Genomic DNA, 21474 nt, shown 5'->3' with positions numbered 1-21474 from the left:
ATCGTTTGTGTGAATTGCTAATTACTTTTGATTTCCTAGATCTCTTTTAATTCGAGCAGTAATCTCGTGTTTAATTGTAATGATATAATAAGTTTTGATATGCTAATTTGCTAAGTATTCTGAATTGGCTGATAGCAGTGGTATTCCAACTCGCTGACGCCTTCTCGCTGATATCTTAATACTCGTAATTATTGTTCTTTTGCGTACTGACCTCACTCGTCCTCATTCTGACCAAAAACCGCCTTGCTTTTGTTATCTGTATTGTTCCGGGACCCTAAAGCTGTCCCCTTGACGAGTGGTCATTCGATAGCCTGTTTGCTTGAGATGGACATCTGCGCCTTTGCGCCTTCACTCGGTTGTTATTGAAATTGTATGTTATTTAACCATCTATCATCCGAGCTGCATAGCTCTTCTTTGACAAGGACTAATTTGAAGTCCCAATATAAACAGCCTTTTTCAAGGCTACCTCTTGCTATTGTTCATTATTATTGTACTAATAACAACCTCCTCCACCAAGACATACTTTGGTGACAGATTGGTGGAATGTGCACGCGCGACATAATTGTTGTCGGCCTGTGACATGCGATACCTCGCGTCACGCACATAATTTGATAACTGAATCGTTGGGATATGTACCCGCTGGCATAAATTGGTGGCTACATTGAGATTCGAACCCTGGCCCACATAAATAGTGGCCCTTACATGAATTATTCTTGTTGTGATATAACTATCCTCTGGCGGTATATAAATACTTGTTTGTCTTGGCTATCGTTCTCTATATCGGTGTCTTCACACCCTGTCAGTACGCCCATAAATTAGTTAAGCGCTCGTGTATATAAAACCTATATTTTGACTTCTATCAGAGCTTACTTGGGAGCGTGAACAAACTATTCATTGTTCTTTAAATGCAAATGATAGAATCGGTGTTTACAACTTTCTAACACTGAGAATCCTACCAGTCCACCACGAAGGTCTAAGATATCCCCTTGAGACCGTTCGTGGCCGCGACAGTTCCAAGTATGAACTAAACGGCGTGACAAACATCTTGGCGTTTGAAGGTGGCGCTCCAAGTTTCTTTTAAATGCTACTAGCAAATGAGAGGGCTGCGGTATTGCCACATTTATTTTGCATACATTCACTCCCTGCCACCTGATCGCGCTGTAGTTCTTCTACTTAGCCAAGCCATAGCCACACCCCTTTCTCACTTGGCAACGTCGCGTCAGAGCTTGCGTTTTATTCGTTTAGCTGAAATGCCAAGATATTTGTCACGGGCTTGAGTTCAAATACTCTTGCCAGCTATTATGGAAACGAAACAAAGAAATACGATGTTAATAATAATAATAATAATAATAATAATAATAATAATAATAATAATAATAATATAATAATAATAATAATAATAATAATAATAATAAGTCAATCGAGGTAAGACAAAGAAGTGCAAACGTTGCGAAATTACCATGTCGGCCTACAGTCGACACTTGAGCGCAAAGGGTTTAAAGATTAGTATACAAATATTCTAAAACAACGCGAGCTTGGGAGTTAGACTTCCCCCCTCCCCGTTGATGGGATTTTGCACATGCTATTTGAGACAATTTTGTCGTAATTTACAACGAAGTCAATCAAAATTTTTAGTTTTCCTCTTCGTGTATTACCAAAGAATGGAAATAGCAACAAGGGTACCTTCAAATTCGATAAGTAGAAATATATATGAAATTACTTTACTTTTTGTTGATGGGGGTGGGGTTGGAATTATAGCATAGAATCCTGTAGGTTGTGCTGATCGGGTCCTGTATACTACTATTTGGAAGGGCTCCTCTAGCAGCTCACAACACCACTGATTAGTGATGCGTAACTAGCAGGGGAAAGCAAAACAATATATTTCCATTATGACATTTTTAGTTGGCGACCTTCTGTGAATGGAACTGCAACTGTGTATGTGTTTGTGTGTGGAGAAAGAAAACCACACATCCTAACGATTCACAGGGACACATCATACATAAAAGCAGAGAACGAAATGGGAAGCGGAGCGGCGCGCATTTCCACATTCGGGCTGAAGCCTTCACCAAGTGCAGAAGGAGCAAGTGACGCTCTCCACGGGAAGTCTCCAAACACGTTCCAAACAGGAGGAGTTCCGAGATGGAAGGAATTTTACCTCAAACAATCAAGTTGAGACACACAAAAGACATGTTTGGTTTTTCAACTAGTGCGTTGTTAGTTTAAGAAAAACATTCGAAGTCTTTTTACAATTAACATCTTTACTAACTTGTGTGCTCTTTTAATTTTCTTTTTTTTCCCTCAAAATTGTGTCTTTCTGATGGATTGTTCCTGCTTGTCATCCGTTCAACTTGTTTTCATATTTCATCTTTTATTAGGTAAGTATTACACGATTATAATTTAAATTTCAATATGTATGAATGGTTAAAGTAAGTTGTAATTTTTTACAGTTTAAAAATATTGCGAACTGCAAATTATTACATTATTAAGACCAACTTCAGTGTTGAGTTTTTTGGTCGATTCGGCAGTGTTCGATTTATTGTAAAAATCTTTCAATTTAACGTCCCACGTTTTTAGACTAAGGCTAAGAGAGACGATGATTAAAGCAAGTGAAAGATGATGGATGAATTGGTAGAATGAGAGAGTAGGAGGAAACGGGGAGTACCCAAAGAAGAGCCACGGGTACGATGTTGCCCACCACAAATTTACTTGGCCAGGATCGAATCATGAACCCCATCTAACAGGGGAAAACGCCCTACCACTGAGACAATTCATTATAGAAGTGGGTAGAAGTCTGCCCGCAACAACCTAGTATTTTGCGAATCTATATCTATAAACCTATATATAAAAATGAAGGTTACTATGTTTGTGGCTTCCTCTTAAACCACCCGACAATCTCGATCAAATTTTCAACGTAGATGAGATTCAAGTCTGGGATGTACTTTATCATTTCACTTTGAAGGTGCAACTTAGGGAAGAGGAGAGGAGAGAGATTTAAGAATGATCGAAAATGACCGATATTAGTGTCGAATCCCAGTTTTCGGAATCGCTGAGATGAATAGTGACACTTCCGATGCAGTTTTAAATTCGAATTCAGCCCTCTATGTCCAAAATGAAACATATTCTACCCGTGTGAAGAACGAGTATTTGTTCACTTTATGGATGGTGGATAAAATTGCGAATATTCATTTTTGTTTTAATTTCCCAAGATTATGTCCTTTAGGCTAATGGGAACGAATGATTAATAGAAGTGAATAATTACAAAATAATTAGTGAAGATGAGAATATGGGAGGAAACAGACGAACCCATAGATAATCCATGGAGATGATGTCCACCACAAACTGATATGCTTTCGGATCGAACCAGAAACTTCTAGTACCGGAGTTAAGGACTCTACCACTGATCCAGCATTGCCCTAATGTGGATGCTCATGAACAAATAAAAATTTCGTATTTGTTCTTCGAAGCACTGTTAATTATTGATTTCTTGTGTTAAAAGCATGATTACCTTTTTGGCACAAAAATCCGGCAACGGAAAATTATGTTTCCTATAATTTTTCATTTCTTTTTAAATTCCCATAAGAAATTAGAAATGTTAATACAATTTTTATTTCAAGTGAAAATGAAATCTTTCAGTCTAACGTCCCGCCAATTATGCCCGTTAGGCTAAGGGATATGGGTGATCAAAGCAAGTGAATGATGATGGAATAATTGCTGGAATGAGGATGTGGAAGGAAACGGGAGTACTCCTAGAAAACTCATAAACACGATATTTTCACCACCAATGTACTACGCCGGAGATCGAACCAGGAACCCCACGTATTAGAGACAAGCGCTCTACCACTGAGCCACCGTATCTCCTACATGATTTTAATTTGAGTTAGCTTGAAGCGCCATGTTTTTCTGTCTCAAGGATTTCTTATTTCCTTTTCAGCTCTGTGTTCTGAACAAAAGAAATACAATAATAATCTTTGCCTCTACCTTTTTCCGGAGGCCGCGGTGGTAGGGCGTTCAGCTCTGGCACATGGGGTCCCTGGTTTGATCCCAGGTCGCACCAAGTGAACTTTGTGGTAGACAAACACCGTGTACGTGGGTTTTCTCCGTTCTCTCCCGTTTCCTCCCACTTTCTTCATTCCACCATTTCATTCATTTCTCATAATCACCGTCTGCTTTAGCCTATTCGGCATAATCATGGGATGTAAAACTCATAGATTTCATTTTATTTCTGCCTTTTTCCATGTTTATATGGGTTCGACGTTCCCATATTTAATTGTTTTTCTCCACTCTTTTCTCTCCTGGGCATCCTCTCCCCATACCTCTGACCATCTCTGATCTTGTCTTTCTGTCCCATCTTCGGACCTTCCCTTCTTCCTGTTACTTCGAGCTTGTGGTTTGAATTTGTGTGAGGAATACTATAATTAGGGGCGGATCCAGGACGGACTTCTGGGGGGAGCGGTGGGTTGTAATACTGCTACTTAGAGCTACTTTTAAAAGCTCCAAACTCTAGGATGGGTTTTATTTATACATAAAATAAAAGAAAAGTTTCCTCTTCGGGGGGGGGGTGATCGCCCCCTGGATCCGCCACTGACCATAATATAAATTTGACAATTTTCTTTCAATAACCATCTGCATTTAAGACAACCTTACGGAAGTATGAATGTTATTATTGATATTAATTTTATAGTAAGTTTGCATGGTTTTCCTGCAATGCATTTTTTAAAACAATGCCTAGTAGACTTACAATCGGAAGGGATGTGTATTTAATGTTTATCTTGAATATTGTTGACATCTTATCATAGAACCGGAAAGGAGGTACTTTTATAGTTACGATGTTTGAAACCTTCTACGTGGATAAGTCGGGAAAGAATGGTGAATAAAGTGTCAAATAAAAGGATATTGGAAATGATAGAAGAAGGTAGAACATCGCGATTCAAATATGCGGACGAAATAATACAAAATGTAGGGAAGAAACAGTACATAAAAATGAAAGGTCTAGCTCAGGATAGGGAAGAATGGAAAAATGTTAAACCAATTGAAAGAGAAAAATGAAATGAAATCTTCGAGTTTTACGTCCCACGGTTATGCCGGTTAGGCTAAAGGAGACGGTGATTATGAGAGATGAGTGAAATGGTGGAATGAAGAAAGTGGGAGGAAACGGGAGAACCCCGAGAAAACCCCCGAGCACGGTGTTTGTCCACCACAAAGTTCACTTGGCGGGTGCTGGGATCGAACCCGGGACCCCAAGCACCAGAGGTGAACGCTGGACAGGGATCTTAGGAGTAGGAATTAGATTTCTGGGCTTTCGGCATCTATGGCCACGTTAGGCCGTCACTAGAATTAGGATTAGGAATTAGATTTCTAGGATTTCGGTATTTATGGCCATGTTAGGCCGTCCCTAGGATTAGCATTATGAATTAGATTTCTGGGATTTCAACATTTATGGCCATGTTAGGCCGTCACTAGGATTAGGATTAGGAATTAGATTTCTGGGATTTCTTCATCTATGGCCATGTTAGGCCGTCACTAGGATTAAGATTAGGAATTAGATTTCAGCGTCTATGGCCATGTTAGGCCGTCACTAGGATTAGGGTTAGGAATTAGATTTCTGGGATTTCGGCATCTATGGCCATGTTAGGCTGTCACTAGGATTAGGGTTAGGAATTAGATTTCTGAGCTTTCGGCATCTATGGCCATGTTAGGCCGTCACTAGGATTAGGATTAGGAATTAGATTTCTGGGCTTTCGGCATCTGTGGCCATGTTAGGCCGTCACTAGAATTTGGATTAGGAATTAGATTTCTGGGTTTTCGGCATCTATGGCCATGTTAGGCCGTCATTAATATTAGGGTTAGAAATTAGATTCCTGTGCTTTCGGCATCTATGGCCATGTTAGGGCGTCACTAGGATTAGGATTAGGAATTAGTTTTCTGGGCTTTCGGCATCTATGGCCATGTTAGGCCGTCACTAGGATTAGGATTAGGAATTAGATTTCTGGGTTTTTGGCATCTATGGCCATGTTAGGCCGTCACTAGAATTTGGATTAGGAATTAGATTTCTGGGTTTTCGGCATCTAAGGCCATGTTAGGCCGTCACTATGATTATGATTAGGAATTAGATTTCTGGGTTTCCGGCATCTATGATCATGTTAGGCCGTCACTAGGATTAGGATTAGGAATTAGATTTCTGGGCTTTCGGCATCTGTGGTCATGTTAGGCCGTCACTAGGATTAGGATTAGGAATTAGATTTCTGTGTTTTAGGCATCTATGGCCATGTTAGCCCTTCACGTTTGAGGAATGATGTCCCTCAGCTATCACACTATCTGAGGAAAGGAAGACAGGATTGGGAAAGGAAAGAAGTGGCCTGAGACCTCTATGTTAGGTACCATCCCGGATTTGCCTGTTGTGAATGAGGAAAACCTCACTCAGGATTACTGACGTAAGAAAACTTTTACACTATTTTCGATCGAGTGACCCCCACCGAGAAGATAAGGGATGTTGCAAACGCGGCTGTAGATTAAACTTTTGCAGATGGGATACAGATGCGGATGAATTATTTTATCCGTGCAGGCCTTTATCCGTGATTCCTACTATGAAAGCGATACCCTATCCACTACTTCTTCAGATATATGAGGTTGTCTAGAAAATATGGAACCTTTGACGGACAAAATTGAAAATGCATTTATTATGATTAGAAAGTAACATCATGAAACCACATGCACCATTTTATTTGATAGCTTTTTGCCATTTTTCCGGCAGCATCCTGTCGCTATAGAACTTTTGTCGTTTATGGTCAAAAAATTGTGATGCGTAGTTTTCACAGACCTCTTTTGGAACTAACTTAGCACCATTCACAAAGTTCTGCAGAGGCTGAAACAAATTATAGTCTGACAGTACAATGTCTGGGATATATATATATATATATTGGATGCATTAAAATTTCCCAGCCAAGTTCTCTTAATTTCTGTTGGGTTGCTAAAGATGTATGCGATATGGTGGTTTTAGCGTGGTATACAACACCCTTTCAGTTGACAAATTTTAGCGGCTTTTTTAAAAAAAATTGTTAGGTACACTTGCGCAAATTGTCGACGGTACAGATCCGAGTCTATCATTCTACCAGGCGGCAGTAGCTTGTGATGCACGTTGCCCTTCTAAGCCCACAAAACACACAACATAACCTTCCTTGGCTTCAGTGAGGGATTTGGCATAGATTCTGTAGCCTCTCCTCGCTTCAATTACGATTTTTATCGCACATTGCTGTCGTAGATTTTCCGTCTTTCATTACTTGTGATCAACCGCTTCACAAATAGCTCGAGTTCGATACGTTTCAGTAGAGATTCGCAGATAGAAATTCAATCGAGTCATATCATGTAGAACCCAAACGTGGATGTTTTTGCAGCCAGCTTTCTCCAAATGTTTTAACCTGTTTGATAATAGATATTTAGATCATTTCATTTGTCACCCACTGGAGGAGAATTTTGGACATCGATATTTCTAAAGGAGGGTATCATATTTCGGCTATTACTTTTGATAACGCATCTTGTCCATAAGTAGCACAAATTTCTTCACGGGCCTGCGCAGCGTTTGCACCTTTATCGAATTATGTTATAAAATGTGGCGCAGTTTTGCGGAAAGTTCACCCATTTTCACAACGCAATACGTTACTTCTGATTGTAAAAAATTCAGCACTTTTTCCACATTTACTAACGTGGATTATCAGGTACCCAATGACGTTAGGCCTTACCCGCTGCGATTCTAAGGGTTGGGATATCCTAAGGGTTGGGATACTAACGTCAACTCGTGTGCAAAAGGCTCGATATTTTTTTAGACTATCCGATATTTCGGATACATGATAATCCTCCCAGGATTTGAATCAGCGAATACATTCACACATAATATGCAAGACGAAACCAAGCACTCGAATAATAAGAATTGAGGAGCCCGTGGACAGTTGAGTTTTTCTTTGGTTTCTTCAGCACTTGAAAGCAGAGGAAGATAACTCGCAGTAGAAGGTTTCTCTCTGGTGCAAAGTCTTGTTCGATCGCAGACTATGTTAGTTTGTAGCAGAGGTGGTCATTTTGTAATCGATGGTTACCTAGATTTTCAGACTCATGGTCACTACTCTGAAAGGGGCTTGTGCTTACTAATATCAATGAGAGTCATGCAATTGCACTCGAGCTCAGACTCGTTTTCCTTAATGAGACTCGTGCTTACTAAAGAATCGGACTCACTGTCCTCAATGAGAACAGTAGTCGGTTGTGTTTGTGCTTGCTAACTTCACTGGACCTGGTGCTAGCTCGGACTTGACTCACTGTCCACTTATAAGACCGTGCTCACATGGGTTTACTATATACTTCCAGGACTCGTGCTCACACGGGATTACTGTATGCTTACAGGACTGGTGCTTACAGAGGCTTATTATCTACTTATAGGACTCATGGTCACACGGGCTTTCTCTCTACTCACAGGACTTGTGGTCACACGGGCTTTCTCTCTACTCACAGGACGTGCTCACACGGAATCACTATCTACTTACAGGACTCGTGCTCATTCAGGCTTACTATCTACTTATAAAATTTGTACTCACACGGACTCACTATATACTTACGTCACACGGGCTTTCTACCTGCTTACAAGATGTGTGCTCACCCGGGCTTATTATCTACTTACAGAACTTGTGCTCACATGGGCTTAATATCTAGTACCCATTTACATGACTCCTGCTCACACGAGTATACTATATCTATTTATAAAACTCGTGTTCACATGAACTCATGATGATTTCTCGAGCTCGAGGCCGATTGAGCAACAGACCAGGGCTCACGAGTTTAAACAACTCTAGTTTGTAGTGAACAACGTCTGTGTTTTCTAGATTAGCTCCCGTTCTTTCCCATATTCTTTTTTCATTAATTCTTTTATCATCATTCGTTTGCTCTTCCAAAACGTATCAGTTTTGGGAAGAAGCGTAACGTAAATAGCCACTTAGGGCAACACGTGACATTGTTTTAAGTAACAGTTACGAGCAGTGACAACTTTTGAAATAAATCACAGCAGTAAAAAATATGAATTTATCGCTGCAAACTACGGAATGAAGCGAAAACTTAACCTAGTATACTAATAATTCTTGTCAATAGCTTTCTGAAGTTGAGTGATGGTTTCTTTCCCTTAACTTGCAGGGATAAAAAAAAATAAAAAAAAAATACAGGTGTAACTTTTCTCAAGATACGTCACTGATTACAAATAGTGTTCTCCACGAGACGAGAAACAAGGTTTTCTCGTCTCATCTCGATTCTTGAAGAATTATGTGTTGTCTTAAGAGGCCTCATTCCGGCGAAATTAAAATACCGCTAATTTTACAGTAATTATGTGATATCTTCAAATAGATAAAAAATAATCGAAATGTGGAACAAGAGCACCCTAAGACAATATTATTTTACGTAAGATACCGTTATCACGACTCACTTATCTGCTTTCGATTTCGAGCCATTTTGAAAATCGGCATTTATTTTCGCGTTTCTAAACGGCTGAAAACGGAAAGCTACTAGGTGACTTGTGATAACGGTACCTCACGCAAAATAATATTGTCTAGGGCGCTCTTGTTCCACATTTCAATTATCTTTTATCTATTTGAAGATATCACATAATTATTGTAAAACTAGCGGTATTTTAATTTCGCCGGGATGAGGCCTCTTAATTCTTGATGAAGCTTTTTTCATCTCGTCTCATTTTGTAAATTTATGTACAAAATTTATGCCCTGATTTTTTTTCTTAATTTTATCTAGAAGTTACTAAAATTCTTCCGCGTGACAAAAGATCCACGAAGACTGTAATATAACAACCTTTAAACAATATATTATTATTGGAGGATATTGTGTAATTTATTTTATTTATTTATTTAATATACAACACAACAGGCTTAGTGCCCAATTATAGTGTTGTGTACATACAGTAAATGTTACATACATAAAATTCTTAATTATTTCTATAGAAAATTTCTTGTTTTACATATGATCGGAACCTGTTTTCTGATAAACTAAATACATCCACTTTATCAAACTTATTTACAGTGTCATTGTATAACGTACACAGCCTCCACATAGGGGATTTAAATAATATATTGCTTCTGGCTTTCGCACAATAAAATGTACCTATATTCTCTGTTCTGGTTTTGCAAGTGGGAATCCGTAATAATATTTTCGAGACCAACTCCATACAATCAATATTATTATTTAATAACTTGTATAAGAATAACAAGTCCAACATCCATCTTCTTTTTTCTAAAGTTTGAAAATTAAAAGCTTTTACTAAATCATTGTAGGAAAAATATTTGGGATAGTTTTTTTGTATGTAAGCGTTTTCAAGAATTTCGTTTGAATGCTTTCTATTTCTTGAGAGTATTTTTTATTATTGGGAGTCCATATAGTAGAACAATATTCTAATTTTGATCTAATGACTTGCATTGATAAATGCTTTTCATTGTATTTGTGCAATCCCTCTTTCCAGGGTGTAAAAGTGGATCTGAAAAGGTAGGGAGACGATTTACGTCACGCGGTCCCATCTTTGCTAATTGTAAATTTTTAGGAACTGGAGGGACGTCATAGATGTTTTCTGGAAGTGGTGGAACGTTGTCCCTCGCGTCCCCCCTCAATTTTACCCCTGGCTATGAATGTATAGTTTTCTTTTTCCTGTTTACTATTAGTCATGTAACTCTGAAACAGTGTTTGAGATCCAAGATTTTGGTAAACTAGTGTTGTTCACGAGACTAGATAATTTTCCCATTTCGTCTCGTCTCGAATGCACTTTCATCTCGTATCGAGATGAGAAACGAGAAAACACGAGAAATATTTCATTTCGTGGGCAACACTAAATAATATTGTGAAGTAACTTGGTTCCTTCTTTTGCATTACTGAAGTTGAGATTCAGAGAAAGATGGTTTCTTAGCATTTCCCGACAGTAAAAATCCAAGAATTGCCATTTGACATCGGAATTCAAATGTGTCATTCAATATTTTCTATATGGTAAATAAGATGGTTGTATCAGTAAATATGGGATATGCCATAGGGTCAAAAGTTAGGTAAAAATATTGTTACAATGATCTTACCTCAAGTAGATAAGATCATTGAATCAGCAAATATTACCATAGAGTTTTTATTGTTCCAAAGAAGGTGTCAAGGTGTCATTACTTGACAAGCAGTTTTCATGGTAGAGATAACCAATTCCGAAATTGTTACTTTCCGGAATCCGGAAAGTAAAATCGGAAAAAATCCAGATTTCGGAAAAAATTTGGAATTTAGAAAATTCCAGATTTTGGAAAAATTCTGGAATTTAGAAAATTCTAGATTTCGGAAAAATTCTGGATTTTTCTGAATTCCGGAATTGTCCGAAATCCGGGATTTTTACAAAATCCGGAAAGTGAAATTTCCGATTCCGGAAAATTTTGGCCATCCCTAGTATAGACATTTAGTGTTACCTCGAAACGAGATTTGGAACTGACTCGTCACGGAAAGTACCATTATATATGTTGCGTAAACCTTCTGGAATTTCAACAGGATATGCCTGTCACGGACCAATATTTTGATACCCGGTCTATGTGATTATCAAGTGAAAATCCCGAGAAATGTCCCACAGGAGATCCCGTTTGCAGGTCATAAGTTGTGCTTCCTATGAGACGAGAGATGGCTCGTCTCGTCTCGAAAATGACAAGGGAATCGAGGCAAGAAATGTATTTTCAAATTCGAGATGAGATGATAAATACGATACTTCTTGTCTCGTTTACGAGACGAGAATAGAAATTCCTCGAGTCTCGAGGACAACACTAGTTCACCGAAATTTTAGATCTCAAAATAAATTGATAAAGTGTTTATGTGAACACAATGATGAACGTTTATCAATGTTTAAAGATACACAAGTCATTACATAGTGTTCTTCAGTAATAAATGTGGTTTAAATGTTGTTATATGACGGCTTTTGTGGATTTTTTTGTGACGCGAAAGGATTGTAACAACTTGTAGACAAAATTATGAAGAAAATCTAGGCACAAACTTTGTGTATATATATATATTTACAAAACGAAACTAGAGAAATTTCGAGATAAAATTGGAAGAGTTTCCCGAGAATCGAAACGAGACGAGAAAATGTAATTTCTCATTTTGTCTCGTCTCATGGACACCGTTAGATATAAGTAGAAAAATCGATTTCTACTGGTTGTCCACAAGACATTTGCTGACAAAATTTGAATGTTCCGTCGTGGATATTCTGATTGTTCTTGGTGTTATACAGAATTAGTTGTTGAGCAAAAGAATATCTTTTTATTCAAAATATAATAGCGGGTAACCATTTCGTCAACCATCCACTTTGGCTTCATCAGATTCTATTCTACATTGTTAAATATTCTTAAATTGCGAAATATAAACAATTAGAGCTTTCAGTTAACCACGATGTTAGCCTATAGCGTATAGAGAACCAAAGTTCGGGCGCAACAAGTATCAGACACGTAGCCAGGATTTCGTGAAGGGGGGGGAGGGGGTTCGTGATATGAAATACTGTGGTCACCAAACCAGCGGCTCGATTATTTTAAACTTTTTTACTGGAACATATATTGGTTCGTTTAGCAAGAATTTCGTAACGGGGAGGGGGGTGACATGAAATTCTGAAGGCCCAGGAGCACGATCAATCTAAACTACTTTACTATCAACATATATTGGTTTGTTAGGACAATAAAATGAGGATATGTTGGTAAGTATTTTAATAACGAACTATGAAGAAATCTTGAGTAAAATAATAATAAAAAAAACGTATTGAAAAAGATTATACATTCCTCTGTTTATTCAAATATAACAATTTTCCTTTCATTATGACCTCAACTATTATAAAAAGTAGATATTCACTATTATAAACAGTACATACTCAATAATGTCTTGTAAAGTATTTTACAATATCTGCGTTCCTTTCTCTGTTGAATCAAATGTTAAAAGAACTTTCTTTCTACATAAATTTTTGTTTTTATTATTCCGTCAACTACTGTCTGTTCTAAATGACAGGTTAAAGGAGCAGTAGAAAATTGTTTTTGAAATAACGTATTTGATACTGCAAGGATGCGATGAAAAATTATGATTAAAAAAATTCCACGCATTTACACAACGGCACTATGCTTTCGGAAGTTTGAAATCTCCCTGACTAGTAGCAGAAATTCTGACAATTCCGTAACTTTTCTAGAAATTTCAAATTCCCTGACTCTTCCAGGATATCTAGCTCACCTCGCCACTATGTATTGCAAGTAATACAAATCTCCCGATAAGAAAGAGTAACCAAAAGCTTCCTGTAGTTTATTTTTAAGGCTGATCCTTCTTTTTCTCATTTCATTTTATTTCATCTTTCCTTAATTTTTTTCATTTCTGGTCTCGAAGGGGGGGGGTCCGGACCCCCCTTGGCTACGTGCCTGCAAGTATAAAATTTAAAGGAGATCCAGGGGATGATTAGGGATGCGCACGAGACAAGATTTGTGGCTGTCTCGTCTCGAAAATGTGCTGTAAAAGTGATGTCTCGACTCGAAAAATGTATATTTCTCTATTGGAAGAGCCGTGTCTCGACTCGAATTTTGTCAGGAAAATCCTGTCTTGACTCGTCTCGTGCGCATCCCTAGGGATGATCTGGTTCGGGGCTGGGGTGCCTAGTTTTTGACTGTCAAAAATAATTTAAGCTATTATTTATATATTTTTGAAAGTTTGTAGTAAACTTATAATATACTCATCATCACGGGCGTCTCTGGCGGAGGGAAGAGGGGGAAGCGTCACCGAATATTTTGAAGTACAAAATATTCAATATTTTATTCTAATTTAATTTATTTACTAACGACAGAATATCATATAAATAATAATTTATTTGGAATATAATATTCAGGCTGTGAAACAATTGTAATCGAGTTCTTGATATACCTTAGGGGGTCCGTGAAGGTAAGCAGAAAGGTAACAAATGGAATCGAAGTTAATAAACAGGTTGGGCTAGGTAGTACCATTTAAATCACTTTCTTTGATGCCCCCCCCCCAAATTTTACATTCCAGAGACGCCAGTGCTCATCATAGTCTGAATTCTGAGTGCCCCCCACTTCTTATCTTCTAGATCCGCTACTCACAAGACGAGAAAAGATGTTGAATTTTTCAACTTCCTTTCATATTTACATTATGCTGATATGAAACTTAATGGGAAGAGTGTCTGCATATTTGTGTGAGCTAAAATACTACTGACTTGATTTCATTGGAATATGGACCACTGACAAGGGAACATCTTATATTGATAGTAGCATTGTCCAATCAAACAATATGCAATCGATAGACGAGTGAAGAGAAGTGAGAAATCCAAAGTTTTACGGGCCGACACCCAGAAACATATGAGATACAGAGGAAAGAAGAATCTAGAATCATATGAAGATAGCAATACAAACGATACACTGACATAGAAAGAACTTAAAAATGATTAAAGTAATCGAATGACATTTACCCAGCAGTATAGTAAGCAAACATTGTGCCCACAGACATGCTCAATTATATTTTTTGTAATGTAGTGTTGCCAACTGAGGCAACCCAATCGTGTTCGTGGGTTTTCTCGGGGTACTCCCGTTTCCTCCCACTTTCTCATTCCACCAATTCTTCCATCAGCATTCACATGCTTCATTCATCGTCTCCCTTAGCCCAACAGGCATAATGGTGGGACGTTAAACTCAAAGACGGCGAACTAGTAACTTACGCAATATTATTTTTTAAAATTAAATGTCATATATATTTTTCTACTAAACAAAATAACCACAGACGATACCATGTCTAACAATAAATGCTGCAGTGAGACCAACGTTTCACGATTTTTTAAAACATCATTGGAGCATCAGTAATAATTATGAAATATTAAAGGAATTAAACACACCAATATTCCTTTTTTGTTCCTATGAAAGCTAAGAGAAACACATGCCACAAAGCATACAAAATTTTACATAACACCATAATTATTAGAATGAATTCTACCGAGTGATTAAAAAAAAAAAGTAAACTATGAAACATATGAATATCGTATAAAGAAATCATAAAATTATTCAGTACCCTGAATGCTGTGTATACTTCCTGACTTAATATGTTCTAGAAATAACTTCCGGAACTTTTGAAACTCTATTTGCCTTAACTTGTAAATACATGTGAAATGGTTTGTTATGAACAGGACAGTAAGAACTTTAGTAGACTAATTAAAAGTTAATTACTTGGTAACACTGTTTACGTTTTAGTTATAAAAAATGCCGTTTGCACTCATTTGATGGTCAGGATAGGCCCGTATCCAGGGGGAGTCTAGGGGGGCCGGGCCCTCCTTAAAGTTTTGTTGCCCACCCTAAAATTTTCACAGTAGGCTTTCAAATGAACTATAATATGGTGATGAACTACAATATGGTTGGATCGGGCCCCTCCTAACATCGGCCGGGCCCCCCTACATTTTTGGGCTGGCTACCGGCCTGGGTCAGGGTATAACATTTTTCAATGAATTCTGAACAATAATGCACGAACTACCTGTATGAAGGTTTTCTACTTATTAGCAAGAAGTAAAACTTACATATGAAAGTATTCCACTAAGTTAAAAAAAAGAAAAAGAAAAAATGCGAAACCACAAAACTATATGAAGTAGTCAAGTATTGTCCTCCTTCATACGCTATGCTATCTTGATGGCACCATTGTTTGCATGAATTGTACTGGATCCGGTCCTTCTCTGGTGGATAAACACGTTTGCCATTACATTCTGAACATAAATATTATATTGCGACGAAGTTGGATTTTCTTCGGATGCAAAAAATTTCTTCCATAATGTAGTCTTTTAATCCCTTCTTCTCTTTTTCTTCGCGAGTAGTATCCAATCTTTTCTTATATGACGTGGAGGTAAAAAAAAAAAAAAAAAAAAAAAAAAACTTTTAATCTTTGTTTCACATTCTCAAACTTTTCTTAACTTAAGGAAAAAGAGATTATAACACTAATGATCTTTATTTGTTTCTTACATGACATGCTAAAAACTTGATTAGAATCTAATAATCATATCCAGTGTTGCCAACAACCTCTGAAGGAAATAGCCTAGATGGCCTTCAGAAATAAGCTTTTTTACGCAAAAATCGCTAGATTTTGAACTGCTAACCTCATAACCCACATTGTAGATTTTAAACCCTCTTTTTGTGTGTAGGATTAGAAGTGAGTCATAGTAAAATTTGAAATGTTGAATTTTATTCACTGAAGACTAACAAAGAACATTCATGACTTTTAATTACAATAAAATCCATCAACAACCCATCTGACTTGTGAAAGTCGACAGCCATATTACCAGTTGAATTGAAATAAGTCATCATCGATGACGTTGTAGCTAGCCGAGGCTCTGGAACTGGAAGCACCATCGTTGGATTGTGGATTGGTTGTGTTTGTGTAGACTGCCATTGTACCAATTTTCAGTAATACTTCTTTCGGCAGGTCATAATCCTGATAAACACTCCTTATTTCTCCGTACACCCACATGAAACATCATGATTGCATTGAGAGTTTTCAAGCTAATTAGATATCCTATTTGTTTCCTCTAATAAACAAAAACAATCTCTGTGGCTTGAAGAACCCAACATTTTGCTAAATTTGCATTAGAAAATTTTCATTCTTGCCAGGAAATGCGAAAATTAAAATAATTAAAAAGTAGCAAACGGGGCCGTTACGGGATCTACATTAAAATTTTTTCTGAAGCGATAAGTATTGTTAAGGAGTTGTAAATCTGTGGGTGAGGAGAGAAAAGAAGGATGAAAAACAAGTGTTAGTTGCGTAATAAAACACCTCCTGTCCAGAGAAATCAATCAATACAATAAAATATAGTGATAAATAGGCTAATTATTAAAAATTACATTTTAGTTTCTAGATAAACTATTTTTAGAAATACCAATTTAACGGTTAATAAAAAAGGCAAAAATGGCAAAAAGTTTTCATAAAATAAGCTATATTTAAGAGTCTTCATCCGGGCGAAATTAAAATACCGCTAATTTTACAGTAATTATGTGATATCTTCAAATAGATAAAAGATAATCGAAATGTGGAACAAGAGCGCCCTAGACAATATTATTTTACATGAGAAACCGTTATCACGACTCACTTATCTGCTTTCGATTTCGAGCCATTTTGAAAATTGGCATTTATTTTCGCGTTTCTAAACAGCTGCAAACGGAAAGCCGTTAGGTGACTTATGATAACGGTACCTCACTCAAAATAATATTGTATAGGGCGCTTTTGTTCCATATTTTAATTATCTTTTATCTATTTGAAGATATCACATAATTACTGTAAAATTAGCGGTAGTTTAATTTCGCCGGGATGAAGACTCTCAAGGCTATAAGCACTTTGTAGATTTGTATGGCTAAATGCCTCTCCGAATAGGCTAGATTTAGCCAAAAATATACTAAATTGGCATCACTGATCATATCCAGGTTACCATATGACAGATTAAACAAACATAGAAACAAAAAAAAAAATCCTTTCTGAGATTACACAAAGATAGGTTTATTACTCGAACAAATCTTGTAATGGCATAAGAAAATTAATTTATGCAACTAAACTTTTAGAATATCGACTACGGAAGTATTAAGTACTTTTCTTTCTCGATTGCAGTGGAAATGGGATATTTCAACAGTTAACATTAACATTTGTTTACAAATATGCGAGTATTTGTGTATAGGCCCTATATGTGTGTAAATTACGGATGTTAAAACTGAAGCAGTTGTTTCTACCCCCCTTCCCAACAAGAAAACATTTTCACATTTTCCTTTTTTTAAAAAAAAAAAAGTCCTTGAACATTTTTCGGGCCCCGAAAAAGAGAACGTCATGGTCAAACAGGAAGTCTGATAACTCTATGTTTATTTTATCTATAAACACCTGTCTGCACCAGTATGAATCGAGAATGATGATATTACAATCATAGTTTTACAATATGAAAGAGCGAATGTGCGAAGAGTAATGTTCGAATTTCAAGTGTAAAATAATTTATTTATATCATATTCACGCAACTTAATGTACTTGTAATTACTACACAGTTGTGTCTACACATTTCTAGAATTGATTCAATTCTGAATTTCTTTATTGCTATAGTACTCTTTCGTGTTCCCACAGTCCGAATATTACATAAGGAGAAACTTGCGATATTTTAATATCCAGATTCCGGGATAACGCAGAAGTAACTCTGACCTGAAATTTCTTCATAAGATAGCTGATGGGAACTTAAGATCGGAAACCCTACTTCAATAACTATCCTTACGTGTCCTTTTCAACATAACCCGGAATACCTACCTATTCCATCTTGCCTGCCCTTGGTTGGCAATTATACAGAGGTCTTTTTTTTTTTCACAGACTAACAACTGATGTGGACATTTTTCAAGATACCCGGTGTTCGAGTGAATAATTAAAAGCGTGTTGGCTAAATAATAGTATTTTTGCACTCTTTGTTGACTGTTTTTTTTTCTGTTTGTTAACATTTCCCTGTATAAAATGGCAAAATTATGCTGTATCTGGAAATTTCTTCAATAAATTAATACATAAATATTTTTGTTGTTTTAGATGTTTGATTGACTTTTCTATGTTTTTGAAGGTTTCGCCTTGGGGTTTGTATCCAGAGAAGACCCATTGTACAGCAACTCCCTTCCAGATCATGATTCGGAATCTCAGTGTGAACTTATGGAGAAGGAAGCAAGGATCGCAGATAGGAATGCAGAGGCTGATTATCCACCCAACCTCACTGGTCACTGGGTCTCCGAAGGGTGAGTACAGAATCTCTTTATAATAGTCACTTCCGACTCAGAAATAACAGAAACACTAGAGCAAAAGAGAGGAGGTAGAAACAGTGTAACCAATTTACCCATTTTATAGCTAAATCTAGCCATTTACCAATAAAAAATTAGCTCAGATATTAGCTATAATTTTAGCACTCATAATTGCTAATTTCTAGCCATTTGTCTTCAACGATGGTTAAAATTATTTTCTACATATCTTTAAGAATATGAATAAAAGCAAAAGAAAAATAAAGTGTGACTCGTATTTTACTAGTCCTTCTGCTGTCAGTTACTGCTCACTTACATTCAAAAATTACATTATGTAACGTACGTATATCAATCATGTCATGGTCGTGATTCCGGCTTACCGCCTTAGAAAGGTCTGTAAATACACAGTACTTTAAGCGTAAATTACGGGTAAAAGTGTTTGAGTTGAGAATATCATGAAGACTATTAGAGTTTGTTTTAGATAAGTACAGTAAAATTATTTAAAAAACGTTTGGTTTATTTTATTGTTAAAGCTATTCTATTAGCTAATATATTTAGCAATAATTTTAGGCGAGTTAAGCCATTTTAAAGCTAGATTTTGTACATCATTTAGCTACTGTCTACTGTAACTGTTTGCAACGCTGGATGGCAGAAAGAAATAAGCAAGTGTTGGCAGTATAGGTATACTTATATCATTTAGCTGCTTTGTGCAGGTAACTGTTGGCAACATTGGATGAGAGAATGAAATAAGCAAGTATTGACAGTGTACGTGTAGTTATATCATTTAGCTACCTTGTGCAGGTAACTCTTGGCAACACTGGATGGGAGAAATAAGCAAGTATTGGCAGTGTATATATGTAGTCAAGGATCCATGTATAAATTGCTTGCAAAACGAACAGCTTTAATGATATTTTCTCAAACTGTGGTTCGTGGATCTCAAACGACCCTTGATATATACTTGTATCTCCTCCTTATTGTCCTATTAGATTGAATATTAAGTCCAAAACCGTTAGAAAAATAAAATTCAAATGAATTCCGTATCACACATTTGTAATTGAGAATCTGAAACAAGTGTAAGTTATAAAATTTAATATAATAAATGTTATGCAAATCCTAATATCTTATATGTGAGATGTATTATTACAAATTATCATTGAGAGAATTATTATTTTTTAAAAAGCTAGGACGAATTATCTTCTCTTCTATTAATACGAATGTAAAATTAATGTTATTTTAATTCATTGTATTCTTTTTAAATATAAGTATATTTCTGTCGTAGTGTATGCTTAAATATGCTCAAAACTTTTTTTAAAATGAAAATCTGCCGGAAGGGACAAAACTAGACTACTTCATAGAGCATTCTGAATAATAGAAATGGACCCCAGTTAACAAAAGGTTGAGAAAAGCTGGACTAGGCTATTGATGTTCTTGTTTGCCTGTCACCATTGCTAGGTTAAATGCCTGTTCCAGGTATTAACTCAGCTTTCTGCCTATTCCGGATATTAACATAACTTTTCCTGCCTTGGGTATTAACATCAAGTTTCTTGCCTGTTCTGGGTATTAACATCAGGTTTCCTGCCTGTTCCGTGTGTTAACGCCAGGTTTCCTGTCTGTTCCGGGTATTAATATAAGCATTCCTGCCTGTTCTGGGTATTAAGATCAACTTTCCTGCCTGTTCCAGGTATTAATATAAGCTTTCCTACCTGTTCCGGGTATTAACATAATCAGCTTTTCTGCCTATTCCGGTTATTAACGTCATCTTTCCTGCCTGTTCCGGGTATTAACATCAGCTTTCCTACCTGTTCCGGGTATTAATATCGGCCTTCCTGCCTGTTCCTTCTCCTGTCCATGTAGTTTACTGAGAATGAGGTCTAGAGCATTCAGTTGAAATGACTCTTGGAAATCAAAATCGTTATAATCTTATGAACGATCCTATTTTAACTTTTTATAATGGATTTATGAAAACTACCTGACACAGATGAATCACCTTTTGATTGATTGTAGTATTTACATGTCTATTTGTTTATATGATGGTAACCAGAGTGCGAAATCTTCTAGGGAATGGGAGGGGTCCAAAGTTTTTCTGGGGGTTCCAATACGTCTACGTAATATTAAATCTGTTATTTTGCACTCGAAAAGACGACAAGTAATTGTTAATTATTGCTACCTGTATTCTCAGAAAATCCGATAGAAGGAGACTAAAGGAGACGGACAAATATAGTTATGTTAAAAAAAAAAGTACAAATATTAGTCAAGGTTCTGGGGGTTCGGACCCGGTGGATCCCACTCGTGGGTGCATCCTGATCTCTCGTAACATAGTAGTGAGAGACTTCTTTAAAATAAATATTACATGAGATGTATTATTACAAATTATCATTGAGAAAATTATTATTTTTTTAAAAAGCTAGGACGAATTATCTTCTATTAATACGAATTCTATTATTACATAATTTTCTCATAAATTCGCGTAAAATAGCCTAACCATATTGCCTAAGATCCAACCACGTACTCTTTGCATCAGAAATGGGCTTCATTGAAGATATAATTGACAATGTATTCCACCTGATAGCTCATTGACATACTAATCCTGTTAACGGAATGCCATTAGTATAGTATGCGAAATTAAGTTGCAACGAAAAACCTAGAGGAACATGAAAGGAAACCATTCCTTGGAGAATTTGCA

The 21474-nt window shown here is 36.7% G+C and overlaps 1 protein-coding gene across 1 annotated transcript in view; it reads left to right on the top strand.

The window, feature by feature from the left end:
• Positions 1 to 1918: 1918 nt before the first annotated feature.
• The window catches only part of LOC145674988 (protein APCDD1-like), a 94719-nt gene continuing 75163 nt past the window's right edge, over positions 1919 to 21474 (top strand). Inside the window, exons 1-2 of the mRNA XM_081745327.1 lie at positions 1919 to 2375; positions 18623 to 18791. Coding sequence (XP_081601453.1) covers positions 2318 to 2375; positions 18623 to 18791 — 227 coding nt within the window. The 5' untranslated portion in view covers positions 1919 to 2317. The remainder of the gene's footprint in view (positions 2376 to 18622; positions 18792 to 21474) is intronic.

This window comes from Thermobia domestica, chromosome 18 (genome assembly GCF_964235325.1).
Source record: "Thermobia domestica chromosome 18, izTheDome1.hap1.1, whole genome shotgun sequence".
Classification (NCBI taxonomy): domain Eukaryota; kingdom Metazoa; phylum Arthropoda; class Insecta; order Zygentoma; family Lepismatidae; genus Thermobia; species Thermobia domestica.
Note: the sequence above shows the minus strand (reverse complement) of the source record. Positions and strands in the feature narration are given on the sequence as shown.